The sequence below is a fragment of the Monopterus albus genome, unplaced genomic scaffold (genome assembly GCF_001952655.1).
Source record: "Monopterus albus unplaced genomic scaffold, M_albus_1.0 scaffold7.1, whole genome shotgun sequence".
NCBI classification, from domain to species: Eukaryota; Metazoa; Chordata; class Actinopteri; order Synbranchiformes; family Synbranchidae; genus Monopterus; species Monopterus albus.
The window spans coordinates 3,898,813-3,920,742 of record NW_018127887.1 but is presented as its reverse complement, the minus strand read 5'-3'; the positions used below and the strand labels follow the sequence as shown (position 1 = coordinate 3,920,742).

Genomic DNA, 21,930 nt, shown 5'->3' with positions numbered 1-21,930 from the left:
CTGAAAGATGAGGAGTAGCCGGGTGTCGACCATGAGCAGGAGGTGAGGAGTGAGGAGATGGATGGTTTGGATGAGGTGGGCCGAGGTGGGATCACTCCTGGGCTGGTCGGTGGTTGAGCGGTGGCTACTGAAAGGGCATAGAGAGGCGTTGGTTATGGCAGAAACAACCGGTGACTGTGCATTGACCTGCCTGGTAGGGAAGAGGAGAGCCACGGTGCGGAGGAAACAGTCCAAGTAGAAAAAACAACAACACAGGAGCTGGCTAAAGGCATTGATAAACAGATAATCCAGGGCAGTAACGTAAGGCAGAGCACAAAAAAAGACGAGGAGAATATCTAGTGAGTACAAAGAGTGTAAACATTCTAAGAATGTTTTTGTTATAACATTCTGAGAATATTTTATTTGGAATTTTCCAAGAACGTTACCTTGAAACGTTCTTCCACCCACAATACGATCGGTCTAGGAATCTTTTAAAGACTTGCCACTGAGAACATCATTGGAACGTTCTAGAATAACGTTCTCCTAAAAAAAACAAAAAATTCCTAGCTGGGAGGTAGATAGGGTGATTCGTTTTAAGAAAGGATGGAATTAGCTTGAATGAGTTTGTTGTTTTGTTTTGTTTTGTTTTTTTTGTCTTTTTTCCCAGAGTTACATTAACTTTTTGGTAGCTACACAAACATATTTTACGTCTCACTGACGCAATGACAAACGCAGCGCACTGAAAAGTAACGTTGCGTTTAACGCACCGGGCTACTATACGCAACAAATTAGCTGAAGTGATGATATATTTTTTAAAAATGACGGCTGGTAAAGCATTAAAACCTGGAGCTGGGATCAGTGGAGTTTGTTCTCCATCTGAACGCGCACAGTTTTTGACCCCACCCTTCTCGGTGCCGCAACAAACGCGTGCGTTCCAATTTGAGCAACATCTGCGTTCCGCGAGTGTGCGACACTCTCACGCGGATATATATTTTCTTATTTTCTGTGATTCAGGTTTGTCGATATTGTCTTTACGAGGGAATCAACGTGAGAAGAAATGTCGATAGCGCTGTGTTGAAAAGGCTAAAACTGGCGGACAGTGAAATGGAAACGCAGGTGGAAGATGCTTTCTTCGCGAGGGTAGGAGGAAACTGACTCTTGAGCCTGGTGTACTCACCTGTGGGGATGAAACTTAGTCTATGCACAGAGAGATCTTTAAGGATAAACGTGGAGCAAATGGATGGACGCACAGACAAACAGGAGCAGGGGGATGCTGCTGTCATCATCGTTGAGAACGAGGCTGAGAGTATGCCAGTGCAAGAGGTAAAGTCCGGTGTAGCCGACCTAAATTACCTGGACACTTGTCCCATTTGCCGTCTAAACTTTCACAGTCGAGAGCCCAGACTTCTGCCGTGTCTGCACTCTTTTTGCAAGAAATGTTTACCTTCACCCTCGAGAAATTTGGCCCAGGCGGAGGTGCAGAACTCCCGGGTTGACAGTGTGCCCAAACCACGTGAGTTACTTTGTTTACAAACATATAAATAGATTAAATCAGTAAAAATACATTGTGGCTCTGTAAGGTATAGATACAAACGCGCTTTCCATTCATTTGTATGGGTTACATTTATTTTTTTCTAATAGCACATGCAAATCCAATTTTACTGATTTAGACCAACATGCCTGTTTCTGTTTGATTCCAGTTAATGTGATTCGGTGTCCAGTGTGCAGGCAGGAGTGTATGGAGGCAGATGTGATGGAAAATGTCTTTGTGAAGGACTCTGCCGAGTCTCCCAGCAGCACAGTAGAGAGAACACTCCAGGTTGGTGACAATATGCATTACCATATGGGGGCAGCCTTGTTGCTAATTTTTTAAATAGATAATAATACAGGGTTTAAACTGGGAACATCTGGACAGCAGCACTAACGTTCCCCTCCCTGTGCATATTACACACACTTAGATGAGTATATCACATTTTTCCATTCTGGTGCCATTCTTGCAGATAAGATCAAGTCAATCAGGGGATACAAACTGTAGAATCCAGTGTCTCCTGTAACACCTTATCTTACTGTCTATAGCTCTGTATGACCTGTGATGACAACACTGAAGCTACAGGGTTTTGTATGGACTGTGCCGAGTATCTCTGCGCCACCTGTGTGGAGGCCCACCAAAGAGTCAAATTCACCAAAGACCACACCATCAGAGAGAAGACAGAGGTGTCACAAGGTATTTTAACAGTCCATTAACATGAGCCAGGATTCAGTATATCAAAAATGAAATTCCCTATGATATTCCCTCACTACTACTTCCCTTAATATTACTGTTGTTTTAAAAAACTTTAAGCTTAGCTTACAAGGATGGTAAATTAAAATGCTGGCCCTGAGAGTAACATTTAATGGCCCATGATGGATATTTCTCATCTTTCCCTGTTTTAATGGAATTCTGTGGTACTGAGAGCTAATTTAACACATAATGGAATTAGGAACATTTAATGGAACATGTTTATAATTGCTAATTAAGTGCTGTAGAATTGAGTTTAATTAAACAATTTAGATGTCTAGCTGGAAAAAGAAGCAAAGTCCAAAGGTGTATTAATAATGACTTTGAAGGTTATTGGTCCAAATTTTACTTTGCAGTTGGCAAGTGACCTTAGCCTATATCTTAGTCTTATGCATGCCTTCTTTACTTTGCTCCATTTAAAATTCTTCAATAAGAGGCATTGCCTTAAGCATTCACTTTAGGGCTATCGTATTGTTCAAGCTCCATGCCCAGGCAGTGGATGGAACAATATTTGTCATGTACTTCTTGTTTTCCAGAGTTCCACGGTGTGCCAAGTCAGAGGCCAGTGTTCTGCGACATCCACAAACAAGAGCTGCTGAAACTGTTCTGTGAGACTTGTGACCTGCTAACCTGTCGAGACTGCCAGCTAGTCAAGCACAAGGACCACAAGTATAGTCACATTTTAAAATACTAAAACATCCTCATGGTTATCATGATCCTGATTTCAACCACATTACCCATTTTAATGTGCACTTTGATGAAGCAACACACTGGCTTTTTGTTTCAGAAGTAATATTGTATATCCCATCACTCTTATCACCCAGTTGAGGAACAAAGAGATTAAATCATGGCAGCAAAGCAAAGCACTATTAGTATGTAATCATAGTTTACATTTTGTACTGTATCCACTGATTTAATGTTGTTTCTGGAGTAGTTACCAATTTCTTGAAGATGCTTATAAAAACCACAAACAGCATATGGAAAGTATGACCCATCAGCTGAAGGAGAAAAAGAAACTGATTGAAGAGGTGTCAAACTCCATAAAGAATGGGTATGTATATCCACATACACAGCATTAAGAATGTCAAGAACACAATGTAAACATTCATAGTTCTTAGAGTTGTATAAACAAAATTTATTTTGCTCTTCCATTTGACCTCTAAATATCATAAACAAGAACAACTAGTAAATTATTTAGGAATATAAAACCATTGTCTCCAAAATGTGTTTTGAAAAATGTGCTGCTTGATACCGCATATAATTTCAGTACCCACTGTATTATGCTTTGCAGACTTGTTCTGGCTGATCAAAACCGTACATCTGTTCATAATGACATAAAGAAGTCCATCTGCAGTTTGATTCTTGAGATAAACAGGAAAGAAAAAATGCTAATTAATCAACTTGAGGTAAGACAAAAAGTATTTTACAACAAAACGGTATGATTTACTCGTTTTTCCATATGCTGTAAACCTGTAGCTAGCTGTGGTGTTGTTTGCTTACAAGCTCAGTTGACTATCTTACCCTGAGGCTCAGAGCACATACCCTCAAGCAGTTTGAACACTGCAGATGTTCACTTATTCATGTTTTCCAGGCTGTAACAAAGGATCATGAGAATGTGTTACGAAAACAACAGGAGGACATCGGGTATCTATCCAGACACCTGGATCATGTCATCAACTTCACAAAATGGGCCACAGCCAGAAATGGGGGCACGGCCCTCTTGTACTGTAAACGTCTGGTAAGCCCTGTCTGGTCATGGTCATGTATTCACTCAGCAGCATCTCATTCTCAGCTCAATGCTGAAAGCTGGTTGGTAGCCTGGTCTGTCTTGTTTGCAATGTTTTAAGTGTCTCCCTTTTGTTACAGATTCTGTTTCAGATTGGAAACCTCCTGCGAACAAAATGCAGCACCACATTTATACCACAGAGCACCATACGCTTCCACTGTCGATCGTCATACTGGGCCTCAAATGTTGATCTGGGTAAGGTGTAATAGAAACTAATCCTGACCCCGAGAATAGATTTCCTTTTGTCTTAACACTATTTACTTGCCCTGGCCCAAAATGCCTGGTAATTACAACAACTGCAGCTTATTTAAGCCTAAACCCTTGTGGGAGAACGTTCCCCAGGGCCAGCAAGGGTCCAGTTTCTGAATCACGAACCTCTAAAACACCTCTTTATGTACCTTTGCTCGGCCCCTCCTTGCCAAGGCTTGCTTCACTGCACTTTTCTCTCTTGACGCTGTTTTGGTTGCAACACCATTATATTCTGATAACATGCATTTAAATTGGTCACGCCCCTTCATAAATCTTATTTTAAAATACTATTGTTTTTTTTTTTTCTTGGAATACCTTTTCAATACACTTCTAAACTACTTAATATACAATTGTTTTACGCTAAATATTAGTTTTAAAAATAAAAATAAAAGAAGTGACCTTTAATAACCATGCACGTTCAGGAGCAAATGATATGATCAAAACATGTCAAAAACATCACTGATGTGACATGAGGTGACATGCAAACATTTCAATCTGTCATAAGATGACACTTAAATAATATTAAAGTGATTATATGGTGGCAAGCAAATAATCACAGATGACATTTGACCACCAGACAAATGAATAACCTGTGGTGCTGTCATCTGACAAAAAACGAGCAAAATTAATGATTCTCCACATAACATCAAAAAGACCTCTTCTGCCCAACTCCCTCTAAAGCTGCAGGGTCAGTGGCCTTGACCAGTGCCTCACCCTCTGCTTAGTCTGGGCAGCCATCCAAACAGACTGATAAGCTTTTTCTCTCCCTTGCTTGCTTAAGGCTACTGGGTTCATAGTCAACCTTCTCATCTCAGCCTGTGTTACCATTGTCACCCTTGTACACATAAATATTAAACAAGCATAATGAATTAAATAAATATAATAAATAAAAGCAAATAAAACTCTAAAATTTTCCACACCCTCTCATTCCCACAGTTCTCTGGGAGGAGTTGTGTCTGTATTGTGTATTTTTCATCCCTCTTTGTTATGCTCATCTAGCTGTGTGTCTCCTCAGGCTCTTTAGTGGTGGAGAGTGTACCAGGCCACCAGCTGGCTGGTTTTCAGGGTATCCCTCATCAGCTCTCCCACCCTGGGCAGGGTCCCTCAGGCTCTCCACACGGCTTTGTCTTGGGAGCTCCACTCAATACTTTGGCTCAGCTCCAGATGCAGGTAGACAAGCTAACCCCACAGGCCCACTGGCAGCCGCAGCCACCTCCTCCGCCGTGGGCAAGACACCAGAGTGTCAGACTACAGCAAACTGTCCCAGGGGCCATGCAGGGAGGCTCTCCCTCGCAGAGTTTGCTTCCTCAATCAGGCCATAGGTTTATGGGGCCTCCTTCCAATCACATCAGCCCAACGAGCAGTTTACCAAGCCCTGTGTTTACTCCCCAGGTTAGTGTGTATTCAGTGTGTGAGTGTGCATGTGTGCTATGTCCGTTTGACTGACAAGCTTTCTTAACATGCACTGACAGCAGATGGCATTGTCCTAAATAGAGCTGACAGCCTTCATATCCTAGGCAATTTATGTCTTTCCTTGTCACAATGGATTTGAGCTTGTGACTCAAAATCGTTAAACAAAACAGCTAAATCTGCAGCACAGCAGCAGCCAACATGTGACAGAGGACAGACCTAAGAGTCCATACGAAAGGGCGGATAATATCTCGTCATCCACAGAGGACAGACCTAAGAGTCCATAAGAAAGGGCGGATAATATCTCGTCATCCAAGATGTTTAGTCTAGTTCACTGAGTGGTTTGGGTCTAGCTCTGAAGTATAGGCTTATTCACAGGACAGTGCTGGCATGTGCAGTGCACACACAAGTTTGTGTCAGTCTGATGTGAGCAAGCTGTTACAGCTGCATTTTGACCTCTGAGTCTCAGATTCTCTCTGTAAATATTCCAGTGTTTTTGCAAAGCATCTATTAAGCTTGCTTTAGTCATTCTGTATCAGTTTTAGATTGGGTTCTTGTTGTAAGTAGCTATTGTTTTTCCTTTGCACTTCATTATAGTATAGCCTTATAGGCATTTAAGGAAAACTGAAAAGTCTATCATTTTTTGTGAACTGTGTGTCTGCTTTTATTTTTGTTTTTATTTTAATGTTATGTAGTGCAGCTGTAAATCCATATTAATTTGAGGAATTACCACATAGCATTCATGTAATTTTGATGAAGAGAAAAGCCAACAGGACAAGGCAAGTTTCAATTCTCTCCAAGTTGATTTTCACAGTGAAAATTTCACCCTGTTCTGAAATAAATGTAAACTTGCAGCCTCCTGGAAATTTAGCAAATCTAATGACTGTTGTGTTCTTTGAAAAATAATGGTTAATGTTGAAGCCCCTGAAGACATTTTTTTGTAACATTAAATGCCCATGACTTAATAAGCAACAGTCAAAGTACTGGAGGCATTATAAAATAAAGGTCTTGGTTATAGTAATGTAGTAGCATCGTTTATAGTAACAAACTGATTGTGGTGAACTGTTATGCAGTAAAAGATTTTAAAAGTTGGTATGGACCTTTAACATGTATCTGAACCAAAAGAAATTGGACATATGCATGTAAATATTTTATAGAAATGCCATATGGTTTCATACATTTTGTAGGAAGAAACAAATTGCTGTGCCTGCAAGGTTAAAGTTACAGATTGCAGCATTTTTTTGTATCCTTGTTTATCTCCCTCATTTTTTTGTAGCCTCTTAGAAGGATGGGAAGCAGGTCCAGCTACCAACCCAAACCTATGGGTGTCTTTTCCTCTCCTCCTTTGTACACCCATATTACACCATTGTCCATTGGTGGTGCTGTGGGTTCACCTCAGTCACGACAGATGGTAAGTGGCTCCCTCCGGTACGGTGCCTAAAGACTTTGTAGCTGAAGATTATTATTACAGTACACACATCTGCTTTGCAGTAAATGACATGCAATGCTGCCTTTAGATTGAACCCACATACATGAACAGGAGGAACGATTCAGCTAGTGCAATATATACGCTGAAACCAAACCATCCTCAGAGTCGGTCACCTTCTTTGCCACACAGAAATGGTATGTCTGTGTCTTCAGTGTCACTTCTACTTTTGTATAATTTGCATACTATGTGTATTGTTGTGGTCTTACTAACAGGTTTTCATTTCTGTCAATTCTAAGGAGAGCAGATTTCACCAGGGTACACTGCTGTGTCCCGGGAGGAGAAACTAGGGTAAGGAGACAGCTGCATACATGCACACCTTCTTTGTCTCTTTCTCTTCTTTCTCTCAGTACAGCCTTGAAATGACCCCACTTCCTTTGTGCTAATAGTCTCCAGTGAATTCTGCTTTATCCCAATTGGCTCTCACTTTGCTTCCAAGGACTGTTTCTTGGAAACCTTCAGAAACACACCAGGCTAGAGGAGCAGTGTGCTCAGCTGTCAAGAAAAGACGACGGTCGTCACCAGGGCCCATTATTGTCATTAAAGATGAGTCAGAAGATGACAGCAGCTATGTGAGGAGATGATACATTATTTTTGAGTCCGATAAGTATTTTATATGTCCATTTGACTTTTAGTAATTGCTTTTATCCAGAACTTGTCAATTGGAAGTCTGCATTTTCAAATGTATTGGATGAGCACAGAGTATGATTTTAAGGGAAACTGTGACTTAGGTTTTATTTAGAAGTTTTGGCTATTATAACAACGCATTTGCTAAAATAATTAGGTCAGCAGCTTAGCCAGATTATCTAAACCTTTTTATTTTGAGGTAAATCCATAAGCGTAAGTGCTAGTCAGTTTCACTACTAAACCGTGATTGAACAGAAAAAGCTGTGTGCTGGCACACCATCTGTGGTCAAAACTGAATCAAGAAATCAGTCTGTAAGCTGATTTATCATCACATTTCTCTTCCATATAAGTTTGGTTAACTTGAAGGGTTGTTTAAAACCATGATGTTATTGGCTGCTCATATTTCTTACTCCATTTAATTATTATTATTTTAGGGTTACCATATTCCCAGTTCTCAGCAGTTAATTTGATTAGTACAATGCTGTTATTACCAATAGAAATGAGGCTGAAATTACATGTATGAAACCAGAATTTCCCTTTAAATCTCCAAATCTGACTGTACTGTTGGCCAGTTTAGCCACATCAGACCTTTGTGTATAATATGGATTTAGCTTAGTGCATGAGTTTATTTACTTTATACTGGTTGCAACATGTTGACAGCTGTTTTTCTCACTGTTTGTGGATTTCAGGTACAAGCCAACCCAAGAGCCAGCCTCCCTGACAGTACAGGTGACCGACCCCAAATCAGTGCCCAACATGAGGATAACAAGGTTCCAGCTTCTCTTCAAAGCACAGACGACAAACCTCATAGTCATTCAGTGCTTCCAAGCAGCCCATGGGACCAGAGCAAGACCAGTGGAAGACCTTCACATCTCGTCTGCTCTCCTGGAGAAGAAGAACAAGCTCGGGTGGAAAACTCTAATGAAGTCTTGTGTGCTGTGTGTCAGAGTGGAGGAGAGCTGTTATGCTGCAATAAGTGTCCCAGAGTTTTTCACCTCACATGCCACATTCCAACTCTCCTCAAATCTCCCAGGCAAGTTTTCTCATGTACAATTTCATTACTGCTGGTCTCAGATGGAATTATGGTCATTTGTAGGATGAAAACAAAAGGAATAAAATAATTGTTTTTACATTCTGGAGATCTGACAGCAGCATTATGCACTTGTTAAAGTATGTCCCTGCTTATGTGCCTTTGTACTGTGACTCTGGCCTGTTTCTTTTCAGTGGGGAATGGTTTTGCTCTTTCTGCCGTGACCTATTAGTTCCTGAGATGGAGTACGACTGTGATAGCAAACCTGAGGCCAAAACAGTAAAGAAGGAACCAGACTCTGAGGAGGGATTTCCCCTTGTGGACAAACGAGTCAGTACTCTTATTTTCAAATGATAATAATTTGGTAAATAAAGCACACTGTATCTTAATTAATGACAAGACTACAAATTTATAACAGCCACCTCTGAAGTCAGAAGGGGCTGGGCATGTGAAATGTGTAAAGAAGAATAGCATTTACTGATAAATGCATTGAAGAACACCTCAGAATCACAGAAAACATTGGTTTCTTTGGGATCAGATGACATGTCTGATATCTTTTTCTACCACTACAGAAGTGTGAGAGGCTGTTGCTGCACTTATTTTGCAGCAAGCTGAGTTCAGATTTTCAGGAGCCTGTATCCCCTTCGGTGAGTCTGAAGGCACAACTGACTGCAAAGAAGTTCACAGGATTAATGTCACATGCACAATGCTGACATACATTACAAATATGAGCTATAAGTCATGGCTTCATTTCAACATCTACCTATGGTGTTTTATTCTTCTCTCTCCCTATCTAAATACTGTAGGTATGTGATAATAACAGACCAATGAATCTTTTCACTGTGAAAAACCGTCTTGAGGCTGAGCAGCGTGCCACCTACCAAAGTACTGCAGAGTTTGTATCAGACATCAGGCTCATCTTTGGGAACTGTGCACTCCTCAGTAAGGTACTGTTTAGAAAAAAAAACCTTTTCAGTGTTGATAAGTTCTCGACACCTGTAAATAAAGTGTTTTGCCCTCATCCTTGCTTCTACTTGCACAGCAGGCTGACGCAAAGGTCACGATGGCACACAGGAAGTTAAAGGAACTGTTTGAAGATCACCTGGGGATCATGTTCCCTGATGAGACTTTTCCAGAAATCAAACTGGAGATGATACCAACCGCCCCTCCTGACTTTCAAGTCTCATCTCTTGATAGTATATCCCAGCCTGCAAAGCGCCAGCGCACATGTACAGGCTCCCAGGAGACACCAAGCTGTCCCAATAGAGTGGAGGGAGTAGTATGAAAGAGCAAATCTTCTTAATTGTTTAGATATTTGACAGCACCGCCAGCACCAGCTAATATGTAGGTTATAACTAACACACAATTATGACACAAATTCAGGTCACAAAAAAGTTTTATGATGAATTATACTCAAAACATCACAAATAATAACCACCAATTTTCTATTTTCTGGACTATACTGTGATACTTGTTGGATTAACAATTAATTATCAATCAATTAATCTTACAGGGTACAGCTGACCTAGCTTAGTATTGTTGCTAGTATCTTTTTTGGTACATGAAAGTTGTTTCTTACCTTATCATAAATCGTGTCACATCAGAGACAGGCACTGGTTCACCAACACTTAACAGATAATGTGGTCAGGTCTGGTGTGTTTTTCCTGTTAAGTGCTCCATGTGTCAATAGATAATCATGAGCTTTGATGTTTTGGGCCTATTTTATGTGGAGAAAGATGTGTTATGTGGTACCTCAAGGCCAATAAAATGAAAACCAACAAAAAAAAAACAACAACCAGACTGTTTAAGGTGGTACATTGTTACATATTATATTTTATTTCTTGTTCTGTCACTGATTTGTCACTTTTTAAAGATAGTGTAGAACTATAGGTTTAATGTTGTAAGGTAAATATTGTGTCATTTTATTTAATGTGTTCATATTTTAAGTGATTTTCAGATTTTATTGTAATAAAGTAAACACACTCCATACATTTCAATATGGGACTATTTTTTCCAAGATGACTTTAATTCAAGTGATGTTGTCTTCTACACACTCACCACTGTGGACCGTTTTCTTATAATATCCAAGAGCCAGAACATTTAGCCATAAACATACGTCTTTAGAGTGTAATCAATATCAAATCCAACAGGATTAATTCTGTGTAAAACAGTAGTCAGTGTATTTTAATGGATCATATTACTGCCCTTCTTAAAAAGCAGAAAGCTACTATTTCCCTCACTATAGCTTAATTGTAACAGTTAAGTAAAGCTACTTTTCCTTTTCTTGGGTTTTGGCAGTTGTGTTGAGTAACAGTGAACAAGGTCTTCGGATCACAGAGGGCAGTCCTCAGTCTGCCTGGCTGTGTTTTAGTGGCCCTTTGCTGACACAGGCTTGGCAAGACAGGTTTGTTGAACTTCAAAGGAACCCTCCACAAGATTAACACCTCTTGAATGTGACCTCGGCCACTTACAATTTCCTCCACCTGTGAGCTAAGAGGTCAGCTCATCCTGCTGTTTCTTGTTAAAGCCCAAATGTGGATTGAAGGTGAAGAGGAGGAGTGAGGGTTGGTAGTTTCCGGAACACTAGCAGGCATGAGAGGTAGTTGCCCTCAGATGTTCACTGTGCTCTGCAGGAGCCTGGCACTGCTTTGGCTCTCATTTGGGCAATCTTCTGTCCTTAAACAGACTCTAGGGGCCTGTATTTTTCTACATTACACAAAGGAAAAGATAAGATTACACATGATAAAAGGCTGCTCTTTGATGTTGTGGTTACTGTTTCATTACAGAGGGGGTTGCCACATCCTTGGCTGATGTATGTCTGCTAGAACCTTATCTGTGCTGCTATACAACCCAGTCTTAATATATAGAAACCCTGCTGCACAGTTTAAATGTGTTTTCAGGACTAAGGTGATTTGCAAGTTTTACTTAATTTACTACAATACTTGAACACATTTTTCAAGTTAGGCTGCAGTGCGCTTATTTGATTTTTGGTCTGGTTTTCTTATATGGCACCTTCCATGCACAGATTTCCATTTTGCAATGGTAGTAACATTAATTTGCAGACAAGCTGCCCCTCTTATGTGATACATTACATTAAAACTGTGGTTGCTTTTGTTGTTGCTGTGCAACCAGTGTAGAAATGTACAGTAACTGTGTATCTCTGATGTGCTTTAACACGCAACAGTAAAGTGACAGGCAAAATAAAAGCAGACATATTGTTTATCGTTATGGATTACACATTTATGTTTTCTGCAGGCTTAGTTTTACTTCATTGTGGGATCTTTTAAGTGTTTTATTAGAAAAATAAAATCTAAGATACAGATATAGAAAAATGGCTCTGTGTTCATCTCACACTTCTGTTATGCCATACTGTGAAATAATGGAGACAAATAGCCGTCTGCGAGGCACAAACACTACTCAGGAATGTATCATTTACTTTTTGTGGCATGTGATTTTTTTTAGTTAATGGGTGAAAACACGCAAAACCCTGGTGTAGTTAAAATGTTATTCTACTTCTTGCCAGATTTCTCTTACAGGAAGACTGTGGTGGACTGAAGAGCACAGAGTTTGAGACACAGCTTGTCACACACTGCACTTTAATAATGCACTTACCATTATACTGCAACTGCCATATACTTGTGGGCTGTCTGTGGTGTCCCGATATCAAGTCTTTTGTGATGGTTTCTAGAGCAGCTAGACTGGTGCTGGAGCCATATGGCTCTGATTAGAAGATCATTTAACCTCTGTTTGTCTCCATTCCCAGACTAAGTAGACTGATTGAATTTGCAGAGTTGGTACAAAATGTTTATAATGCAGTCTAGCAATTCTATTTCTCTTTGTGCCAGTTCTGGTAGATGTCTGTGTAGGCTATGTGCATACGTGTGTGTGTGTGGCCTATACCCAGCTCCTTCTTACAGTTGATGATCACTTTGGCTGATGATGAGCCCATATCTGTGGCATTATTACAAAAGCTTTCGTTCATTAACTTTGATTGAAATGACTCTCTTGATACAGCTGACATTTGGCCACTAACACTCAGTGGTACCATACAGAGAGCTGTAATACCACTGTGCAGATATCAGTGAAGATTAAAATAAGGATGGATGCAACAGCAGAGCCAGGTTTCAATTAACAAACTCAAATATACTTTAGCAGTCCTTATTTGCAGACACATAATGAAGATATTATGTTTTGATTTCTCTTGTGTCCTTCAATAAAAATATCCCCAAGGCTTTACTGCTTCCAATCTGGACACAGCAGATTTTTGAAATATCTGAAAACCAGCTCCAGTTGTTGAGTAATCAGTACAGTTACTGGTCACAGACAAAAAGTCTGCTTAACTATTGATGGGAAGAAAATTTCCATGTGTTCATGCATACTTTGCAGCACATAATCAGAAAAACCATGCAATGCAAGAAAATGATCTTCCTAGGTAGTATTTCAGGTCTTATACTTTCCGACCTGCATAAATACATCAATCAAATGAAAACGCTTTAGTAGAATGGGCGTTTTCCTGAAATACAGTATAACGTACCTTTGAGTATTATAACCAGTCTTTAAACAAAAATGATAATTGTTATATACTGTTGATGAGCTCCAAATAATGCCTTTAATTTAGAGGGGAAAACCTTTGATTATTAAGTCGGTGTCTGTGGCCCCAGCCCGCCCCTCACTGTGCCATAATTAGACGCTCAATCCTCCACAAACTGCGACTCACTCAAGTCCATCACATCCTCCACTTTTCCACGAAGTCAGACTTTTTTTAACGGAACTCTGCTGTGTATTCACACATCCTGTAGAACAGCCAGCATCGGGAAGCTCAGAGCACTCGGATACTTTTCCCCCCTCAGCTGTAAAATCTCTTCATTCAATGGGTCCGTGCGTGTTGCTGCTCTGCTCTGTGTTCGGAGCTCTCCTTGGCCAAGGTACGTTACCTTTCTCTATGAAACTGTACAGCTCACTACTACGTGACGACTTCAAATTAGGCGATGCCAAATCAAATCAAATAATATATTCGCGTGTGAATGTTATACTGCACAATAATATTTCTATGAATTTACCAAGGTATTTACAGCGAGAATCAAAGTGACACCAGAGAAAGAGTGAGACTCAGGAAGGTGATGAAACTAGTTGGGGCATGTGGTCAAAGCACAGTTAGAGAGATAAACTTCTAAGTGTTTACACTGAAATGAAGCTACACGTTTCCATTATTTAGCCTACATGTAAGAAAAATATCACAATATGCTTTAGTGGAATGGTTATTTTACTGTATGTAAGCTTACTGTGTTTTTTATGTTTCAGTTGTTTTCCCATACAACTTAAAATGTACTACTGTATAGGTAATGATGGATTATATCAGTCATTTCTACTAGCAGCTATTAACTGTTGGCATCCTGCACTCCTGCACTGTGAGGACAAAATCTGGATACTACATCATTTTATATGTACTTTATCATGTTTACATAATCAAAAATGTAATATCAAGAGTTAGCTGTGGGCTTTTAACCTTTTCTTTAATTTATTACATTTTGTTTATGGCATAGCTTAGACTCAACATGAGTTATAAAAGATAGCGCATCACATAAAGAGTGTTAAAATGTAGTTTCACATAAGATTTCTGTACTTTCTGCCCTGCCAGCTAAAGGCTTGCTGGCTTGTTGTGATGCTATGTCAGAAGGACCAGTGTCTCAACAGGACAGGATGGTCTAAACGAATGGGTACAATTTATACTTGACTGGGCCAAAACAAAACACAAGATGAACCACATCCAAATGTCCCCTGGTCACACATGGGGCAATTTTCAGTCTTAGGGCCCAGTTTTCTCTGAGCTGTCTTCATTGTCGGGGGTTGCATCACACTTTGGAGTAAAATTGAATTTGGAAAATTGTATTGGAAAAACAGCTTGACCAGTTAAACGAAGTATCTGTGTGTGTCATTTGGATAGATAGAGTGCAAAGCATGTATGTACATCTTGTGCAACAGTGCGTTTGTGTCACCAACATAAAAGAAATCTCCATATAAAAGCTTTGAGTGCTGCTTGTGAACGAGATGCACATCCTGCTGTAGTGAGAACTAGCCAACTACTCTGTCTGGGCAGATCTCCACCAGTGGGCTCATTAAGCCTTGTTTATGTGAAGCGTCTAGACACAGGCAAGCCATGTGCTACTTTGCCAAAATAGAATGGCTTTCATAAGCAACACTACCATCTGTTGTACCCGGTACTTTTTACCATACTGACTCTGAGAGACGAGATAGTCCAAGTAACTTCAAAACAGTGCTGATTTGTTCCATGAACACAGGTAAAAATTAACATTACCTGCTCAGGTATCTTGCACCTCCAACCTGCTCGCAGGCAGATGTAAGATGAAAGACCCTGAACCCACCAGGCCTATACATTATATCCCCTCGGTTGGGCTAGCCCCATACTACACAGAAACGTCAACCGAGACGTCTCTGTTACCAGCTTTGCAGCTGGTCATAGCAGTAGTCAAAACATGAAGCAAATCAATGTGTGTGTGTCTGTTGATTAAGTGGTGTGTAACTAAAAACATTCTCACGACCTCTAGTAACATGTCGTGACTTAAACATAAGAACATATTATGGCTAAGGCTACAGTTATACACATCATAATAATAATATTAAACACCCTGTCTGCTGACAGTCATCAACTCTTCTCTCTAGTTATCCTTGACCAGATGTACCCTGTAGAAACTCATAAGCATGACTAAGCATTTAACAGTCTAACCAGACATCCTATCTCCACTAAACATTTCTAATACATAAAGTATCTATCCAATTTCTATCTGACTAAAAATACCTAACACATCCAAGATGGAAATCTGCCCATTTTAGACAGAAAACGTCATCAGAGAAGAGACACTGAACCATGGAAGACTGCATCTAGACTGGAGCATGGCTGTGCCTGGTTTGCTCTTTTGATAAATCAGCACCATACAGTTTTAAGATGCTTCTGGTCTTTCAATTTAGGCTTGCAAAAAAGCAGACGGTGGTGGCATTGGAATGCCTCTGTGATGCTTAGTGGGTTAGAATTAGTTATCAACACAGAGCTACTGTGTGGAGAAAGGAAATGTTGATATTAGTGATTTTGTGCAAACTGCAAAGGTGTTCTTTGGATACCTTTCCATTTTCAGTACAAATTGGCTGTTTTGCCAAAAGGATGTCAATTACTGGCAATGGTCAAATTGGAATATTGTGGTGTTGTGTGGCAGATAGAGGTATTTAACATCCAGAGACAGAGAGAGAGAGATGTTAAGAAGGCCTAGTGTACTTGGTAGGCCCATGTGAAAAGCTTTTAAAATACCATCTCATTTCATCCAGCTGCTACAAGGTTTATTGGCCCGAGGATTCAGGAATGTGCCAGACCTCCAGAAGTCAGTAGTGAGTCAGCTTATGAGGTTGCCTGGTAATCCTATATTTACTCCATTCTTCCATGTTAATCATCCTAGTAGCAATGGACTTAGTGCTTTAATTCTGTGCTCTGTTTTCTTGTAGCCAGATTTGCTTTCTTCAGAAAACCCATGTTATTTGAACAAACTGTTATATCTTTCCCATATGTAAATGTGGGCTGTTACAGAAACTTGCAAACAGTTCTGGGAAATTAAGAGTTTTGTGATACTTCCATTGTGTTGTTACAGAGCTTAGTGAGGCAGAGAAGTGTTTATGATGATGACTATTCCTGCTCTCTCCTGCTGCCACATCTTGACTATTTTGATTTAATGGTTACAATAAAATTCCTCCTGCCTCTCTGGGAGAAAGCAACAAATCTGTAAAACTGAGGACTGGTATTCCAGACACTCGTCCTTGCTCCATAATCTAACATACTATCTGAAGTCGCTGGCTCCTGCCAGAATGCACACGGCAGACTCTGTCTCAAACAGATGGATTTGCTCAGTGCATTTCACAATCACTCTTCCCAATAATTCAAAACATTCAGTCACTAACCGGCAACAACTCGACTTGTATTACAATGGATCAACAAAATTTATTTCACGGTGAGTTTGTTTTCTTTTTTCCGCTCTCAGAGTGGATCTCAGTTTGACGTACTGATCCTGGTATGAGCCGAAGGCAAAAAAAGTCCAAGGGGCTGATCTGCCAAAGCTATTTCACACAAACTAAAGGCAAATGGATGTGCTTGATGTGACTGTTTACAGTCGACTCATTCCGCACTCTCCACACTGCTTCAATCAAAAAGCCTCTTTTTTGTCTGCAACAACACACCCCTCACTCATTGTCTTTGGCAAAAAATGCCCACAGGTAGTTTAAATTGCCAGGTAGATTTTGGGTTTTGTTTTAGGGGCCTCATCATTGCTCAATTAATTTGCAAAAACAGTCTATCAGACATAGTGCTTATTGCTGTGCAATCTGATAAATGCTATAGACTCAAGGTGATTGTGTAAACCACCTCGTGTATGCAGGCAAGTGTGTTAAGTACAGAAACATACTCCACCTGGGATAGTCCTATGTAAGGGGGGGATCTCATCGCTGCAGTAAACCAGACAATGACAGATATGAACATATCTTCCTGACAGTGCACAGCGAAGGGGATATGCACACATTTATCACCGCTTCACCTGTTCACACATGCAAAATCATGGATTGTGTTGTTTTTATTTTCTGTAGAAGTAGAGCAGATCTCAGTAGAGGACTGCTGTAAGGATGGACAGAAGCATGGAAAAGACAACGAAGACTGTGCATCCCTCCCGCTCATCTCTGAGTCAACCATATGCAGGTAAACAGGCACTATCTGCTACTTTGCCATCACTGATCTCAAATTTATACACCATAAGAATTAAGATGGCAGGTTTAAAGACTCGCTGGGGGCTTGTTTAGATTTACAAGTCATTAACTACACTGTTTGTCACAGCTGATATTTTCCATCTCTGCTACCAAAGCTCCTGCAGTAGTGGCCCAGACTATAAATGGGCCAAACTCTCTAAGCCTTGTGGAGGAAATTATATGAAATCAGTTATGAGTCATATATAAATCAAGTATAATATTAATTGGAAGATGCTTTTCATGTTTGATATCGGTCAAAACTCCTGTAGTAGAGAGAAGTGAGTCTACATCTGAGTATTGACCTCTGTGCTCAGTGTTTCTGTTGTGAGTATGAGGGAGATGATGTGGAGCACAGTGTTCTGTACACAAGGGCGTTATGTTTACACATTTTAATAGCAAGATTATAAGTAGGAAGTGCTCTTGTTTTGCTTTGCTCTTTGACTGGAGAGAGCTCTGATTTCTGTATGCACTGAGCCCTTTTATGAAAGTTTTGTAATTAAACATCACAAAAGACAGATCTTATGTCCCTGACTTGATTACTTGAATATTTACATAACAGCTCTTAATATGAGATTGTTTTATCTTACTCCCACAAAACTCCAGGCGCATTATTCACTTCATGTGAAACTAGGAAACACTAATAGTGATGGGATAATAACAGGTCTGCTGTAACCGTAGTAGGTGTGCTACCACAGGTTCAGGTCCATAAGCCAAGCAGGTCTGCTGCTGTGAACACTGATGGCACACACATTTACCATAGCCACCCTAAGTGATCTCAAATTTGTCTAAATTATAGTGCAAGGGGAAGGAAATACCTCAGAAGTGAGACGCAACAAAGTGGGAGGATGGAGAGAGGCAGTAACAGGAAATCTGAATGATTGCTTCAGACAGCAAAGGAAAAAACTATGAGGAAAAAAGAGGAGAGAACAGAGGAGAACAACTGTGCCCCTAAAAGGTTCCACAGGGGAGGCATGTGTCTTGACGTGAATTTGAGATCCACACTTACAGTGTGTGGAAAGCGATTTCTGGTAAGAGTTAATAAAGAGTCTTGTTTGAAATGAAGGAGGAGAGTTGAGGGGGTGGTGTTTTGCGTTCTCTGTCTTGTAAAACTGTAGTGAGACAGTAACCCAGGCCAGATAGGAACATTCCCCACTGTTAACTGATCGGATTGCACTAACAGACAGTAAATGCTAGACAATACAATGAAATCTGATCATACTCTCTTGTGAGGGACTGTGCCTCAACCAGATACTGCCTTTGGCATTTAAACAACCATCATATTAATATGGTGTATTTTAGCAATTCCTGTAGAGACATACAGACAATTTATGATTCTGCTTTGCAGGGAGGTCAGAGGTCAAGCTGCCTGTATCAACAGGAAACCCCATCTGTAAATACAAAGCACAGCATGCTTATCATCAGGGAAGAGCTTGTTTTAGTCATGTTACTATTAAAGCAACCCCCCCCCCAAAAAAAATAACAGAAGGACATGTGGAGATGGACAAATGTTACAAGTTACAAGTAAGTAAAATATTAGTTAGTTTAACTCAGGCCTGAAACAACAGAGCAGAGGCATCAGGGAGTGCTGCTCAGCCGATCTTACTGAAGGTCCAGTGGTGTCAGCATTGCAGAACAATAAACTTCCAGTGCCCTCCTCTGAATCCACACAGGACTTACGCAACCCACTCATCCATGCACTGTTAGTGTGACAACTCTGAGATCCCCATCAGGCTGCCTCAGGCTGATTTTAATGGGCTCCACTTTAAGGCAGAGTTTCTCCAAGGAGATTATTGAAAGAGCTGAGAATAAATGCACCACCTGTGTTTTGTGTTTTTTCTTGCTGGCAGGATAGTGCAGGAACAGTGCTGTGTAACAGTGCTTGAGGATAACATGTGCACCACTGGTATCAACATGGCCAAAAACCAAGGAGTCTGCGATTCCTTATACACCAACACCTGCGAGACCAAGACTACAAAGGTGTGTTTGTACCTAAATGTGTGCATATATATATTCGTATATTTATGTGTGTCTTGCTAAGTTAAAATACTGTAAACAAAGAAAGAAAGAGAGAGAAATAGAAAAAGAGAGCGTGAAATCACCGTGTTCACCAAAAATCTCCCTCTGTTCAGTCAGTGCACTGTATATCAGTCTGCCAGACAGCCAGCTTGAAGGCAAAAGTGCTTGTTGCTGTCAGATTATACATTAAATTGAGCTCTGAGTCTAGAATTCTCTGTAGGCTCACATCCAAGCACATTTCAGCCTTTCTGTGTTTTTAATCCCCCTCAGCCCAACCCTCTGTGTGCACTATGTTTTAACAAGATACTATACATCAACACATTTTAAAGATAAATGCTTGGTAAAATATGGAAAGGAGGGGATGCAAGTTGGCGCATTTTCTTGACAGCATGAGATAATGGTCAGTGGGACAGCTTGTTTTTACTAAAGTGTCTCCAGTGGTTCATACCTAAATTTGCTCAGGTACTATGAGTAAGACTAAAGATCTGTACTGAAGTGAAGGAAGGGGTTTTACCAACTCTTACCAGATAAAATAATGGTCAAGTCAGGCTTATTCAGACAAAATATGAGCTACAAAGTACAACCTCATGGCTACAAATTGAGTACACCTGTGATCCCTTCAACAAAAGTGACTGCAGCTGTGATTTCCAATTAAGGCCAACACAGTTTTGGCCTGGGTTGTATGTAACACAACATGGCTTCGTATGGTGGGGGACTTCCGGAACAAGTATGAAACCAGAGTGTGACATGTCATAAAGATACGTGAGGGTACAGGAGCGTCGTTAGGTTTATGAAAATAAGTCAAAACACAGTTGCAGCAGTGGATAAGAGGTAAAAAGCCATACTACCAATAACCAAAGCCAGTGGCCATCCTTGAAAAATGATGCCCTGCACAAAACCGTGTGCTAAGTGTAGTAAGTGCTTCTAACTTGCACAAGGATTTTTTGCAGAAACTGGTATTTCAGTAACTAATCAGACTGTTAAAGTCATTGCATGAAATCAACCTCCACAGATGGCATCCAAGAAGAAAACCATTACTAATGAAACAGCACATGACTGCAAAGTTATACTTTGCCAAAGAATGTGATAAGAAGCCTGATGAATACTGGCAACACATTATCAACCCAAAACTAAAGAAATGCATTTCCTGTCGAAAATGCGTGTGGATGCTGTGATGCTGAAGGATCACCCTGAAAATGCCTGAAATCAATTGTTGAAACAGCTGAAGGATGAGTAGAAATTTCTGAATTTCTTTGTTAAAATAGTTGAGAAGAAATGACTGAAGTTCTTTGTTGAATAATCTGAAGGATAAGATGCAATATTTTGATACCTGAAATACCTGAAAATATGCTGAAGTAGAATATTTCCATTCATTTGAATGGAGCAAGATTTAATAAAATAAAACTAAATAGTCTATAAATTATGAAGTTTAGAAAAATTCTGAACAGAAGTATGAATGTCCTTGATGAGCTGAACATTTTGATACCTGAAATAGCTGAAAGTATGATGTAGAATTTTCCCATTCATTTCAATGGGGCAAAACTTTCAAAATAAAGTTAAAATATTTCAGCTGAACATTTTGATTGCTGAAAGTATGCAGAAGTAGAATTTTTCCATTCAATTGAATGAGGCAAGAGTTTCAAAATAAAGCTAAATATTACAAAGACATGAAGTTTAGAAAAATTCTAAATAGCAGAATGAATGTCCTTGAGGAGCTGAACATTTTGATAGCTGAAATTATGCTGAAATAGAATTTGCAACATTAATTTGAATGGGGCGAGATTTTCAAAATAAAACTAAATATTACAAAGGCATGAAGTTTAGAAAAATTCTGAATAGAAGCATAAATGTCCTTGAAGAGCTGAACATTTTGATACCTGAAAGTATGCTGAAGTATAATTTTCCCATTCATTTGAATGGTGCACAAATTCAAAATAAATATAAATATTTTTAAAGAATGAAGTTTAGAAAAATTGTGCACACAAGCATGAATGTCTATGAGGAGCTGAACATTTTGATAACTGAAATTATGCTGAAGTAGAATTTGCAACATTCATTTCAATGGGGCACGATTTTCAGAATAAAGCTAAATATTTCAAAAGTATGAAGTTTAGAAAAATTCTTAAGAGAAGCATGAATGTCCTTGAGGAGCTGAACATTTTGATAGCTGAAATAGTTCATAAGGTATCCTGCTGCTGAAGCATCCACACAATAATTGGATAACATAGTATAGATGCTGAATCAGCATCCATACTATGTTATCCCATTATTTA

At 39.8% G+C, this 21,930-nt stretch overlaps 2 protein-coding genes across 6 annotated transcripts in view; both read left to right on the top strand.

Moving 5' to 3' along the window:
* Window positions 1-91: 91 nt before the first annotated feature.
* Window positions 92-10,807, top strand: LOC109974669 (transcription intermediary factor 1-alpha-like). 4 transcript variants are annotated; one of them, XM_020625008.1, is made up of 19 exons: window positions 92-338; window positions 994-1,492; window positions 1,680-1,798; window positions 2,056-2,203; window positions 2,794-2,926; window positions 3,192-3,308; window positions 3,549-3,663; window positions 3,849-3,995; window positions 4,124-4,238; window positions 5,308-5,684; window positions 6,979-7,113; window positions 7,220-7,325; window positions 7,428-7,479; window positions 7,628-7,760; window positions 8,505-8,848; window positions 9,040-9,175; window positions 9,418-9,492; window positions 9,652-9,792; window positions 9,888-10,807. In XM_020625008.1, the coding sequence occupies exons 2-19, from the start codon at window positions 1,165-1,167 to the stop codon at window positions 10,128-10,130; spliced, it is 2,964 nt and encodes a 987-aa protein (XP_020480664.1). In that variant the 5' UTR covers window positions 92-338; window positions 994-1,164; the 3' UTR covers window positions 10,131-10,807. The 4 variants fall into 4 exon arrangements, with proteins under 4 accessions (XP_020480664.1, XP_020480678.1, XP_020480670.1 ...); XM_020625022.1 differs by lacking the exon at window positions 994-1,492; XM_020625014.1 differs by having other exon boundaries at window positions 92-1,492; window positions 9,891-10,807.
* Window positions 10,808-13,540: 2,733 nt separating this feature from the next.
* The window catches only part of fbln1 (fibulin 1), a 49,818-nt gene continuing 41,428 nt past the window's right edge, over window positions 13,541-21,930 (top strand). For both annotated transcript variants that reach the window (XM_020624138.1, XM_020624143.1), the window contains exons 1-3: window positions 13,541-13,770; window positions 17,486-17,594; window positions 19,489-19,618. In XM_020624138.1, the coding sequence (XP_020479794.1) occupies window positions 13,716-13,770; window positions 17,486-17,594; window positions 19,489-19,618 (294 nt within the window). In that variant the 5' untranslated portion in view covers window positions 13,541-13,715. The remainder of the gene's footprint in view (window positions 13,771-17,485; window positions 17,595-19,488; window positions 19,619-21,930) is intronic.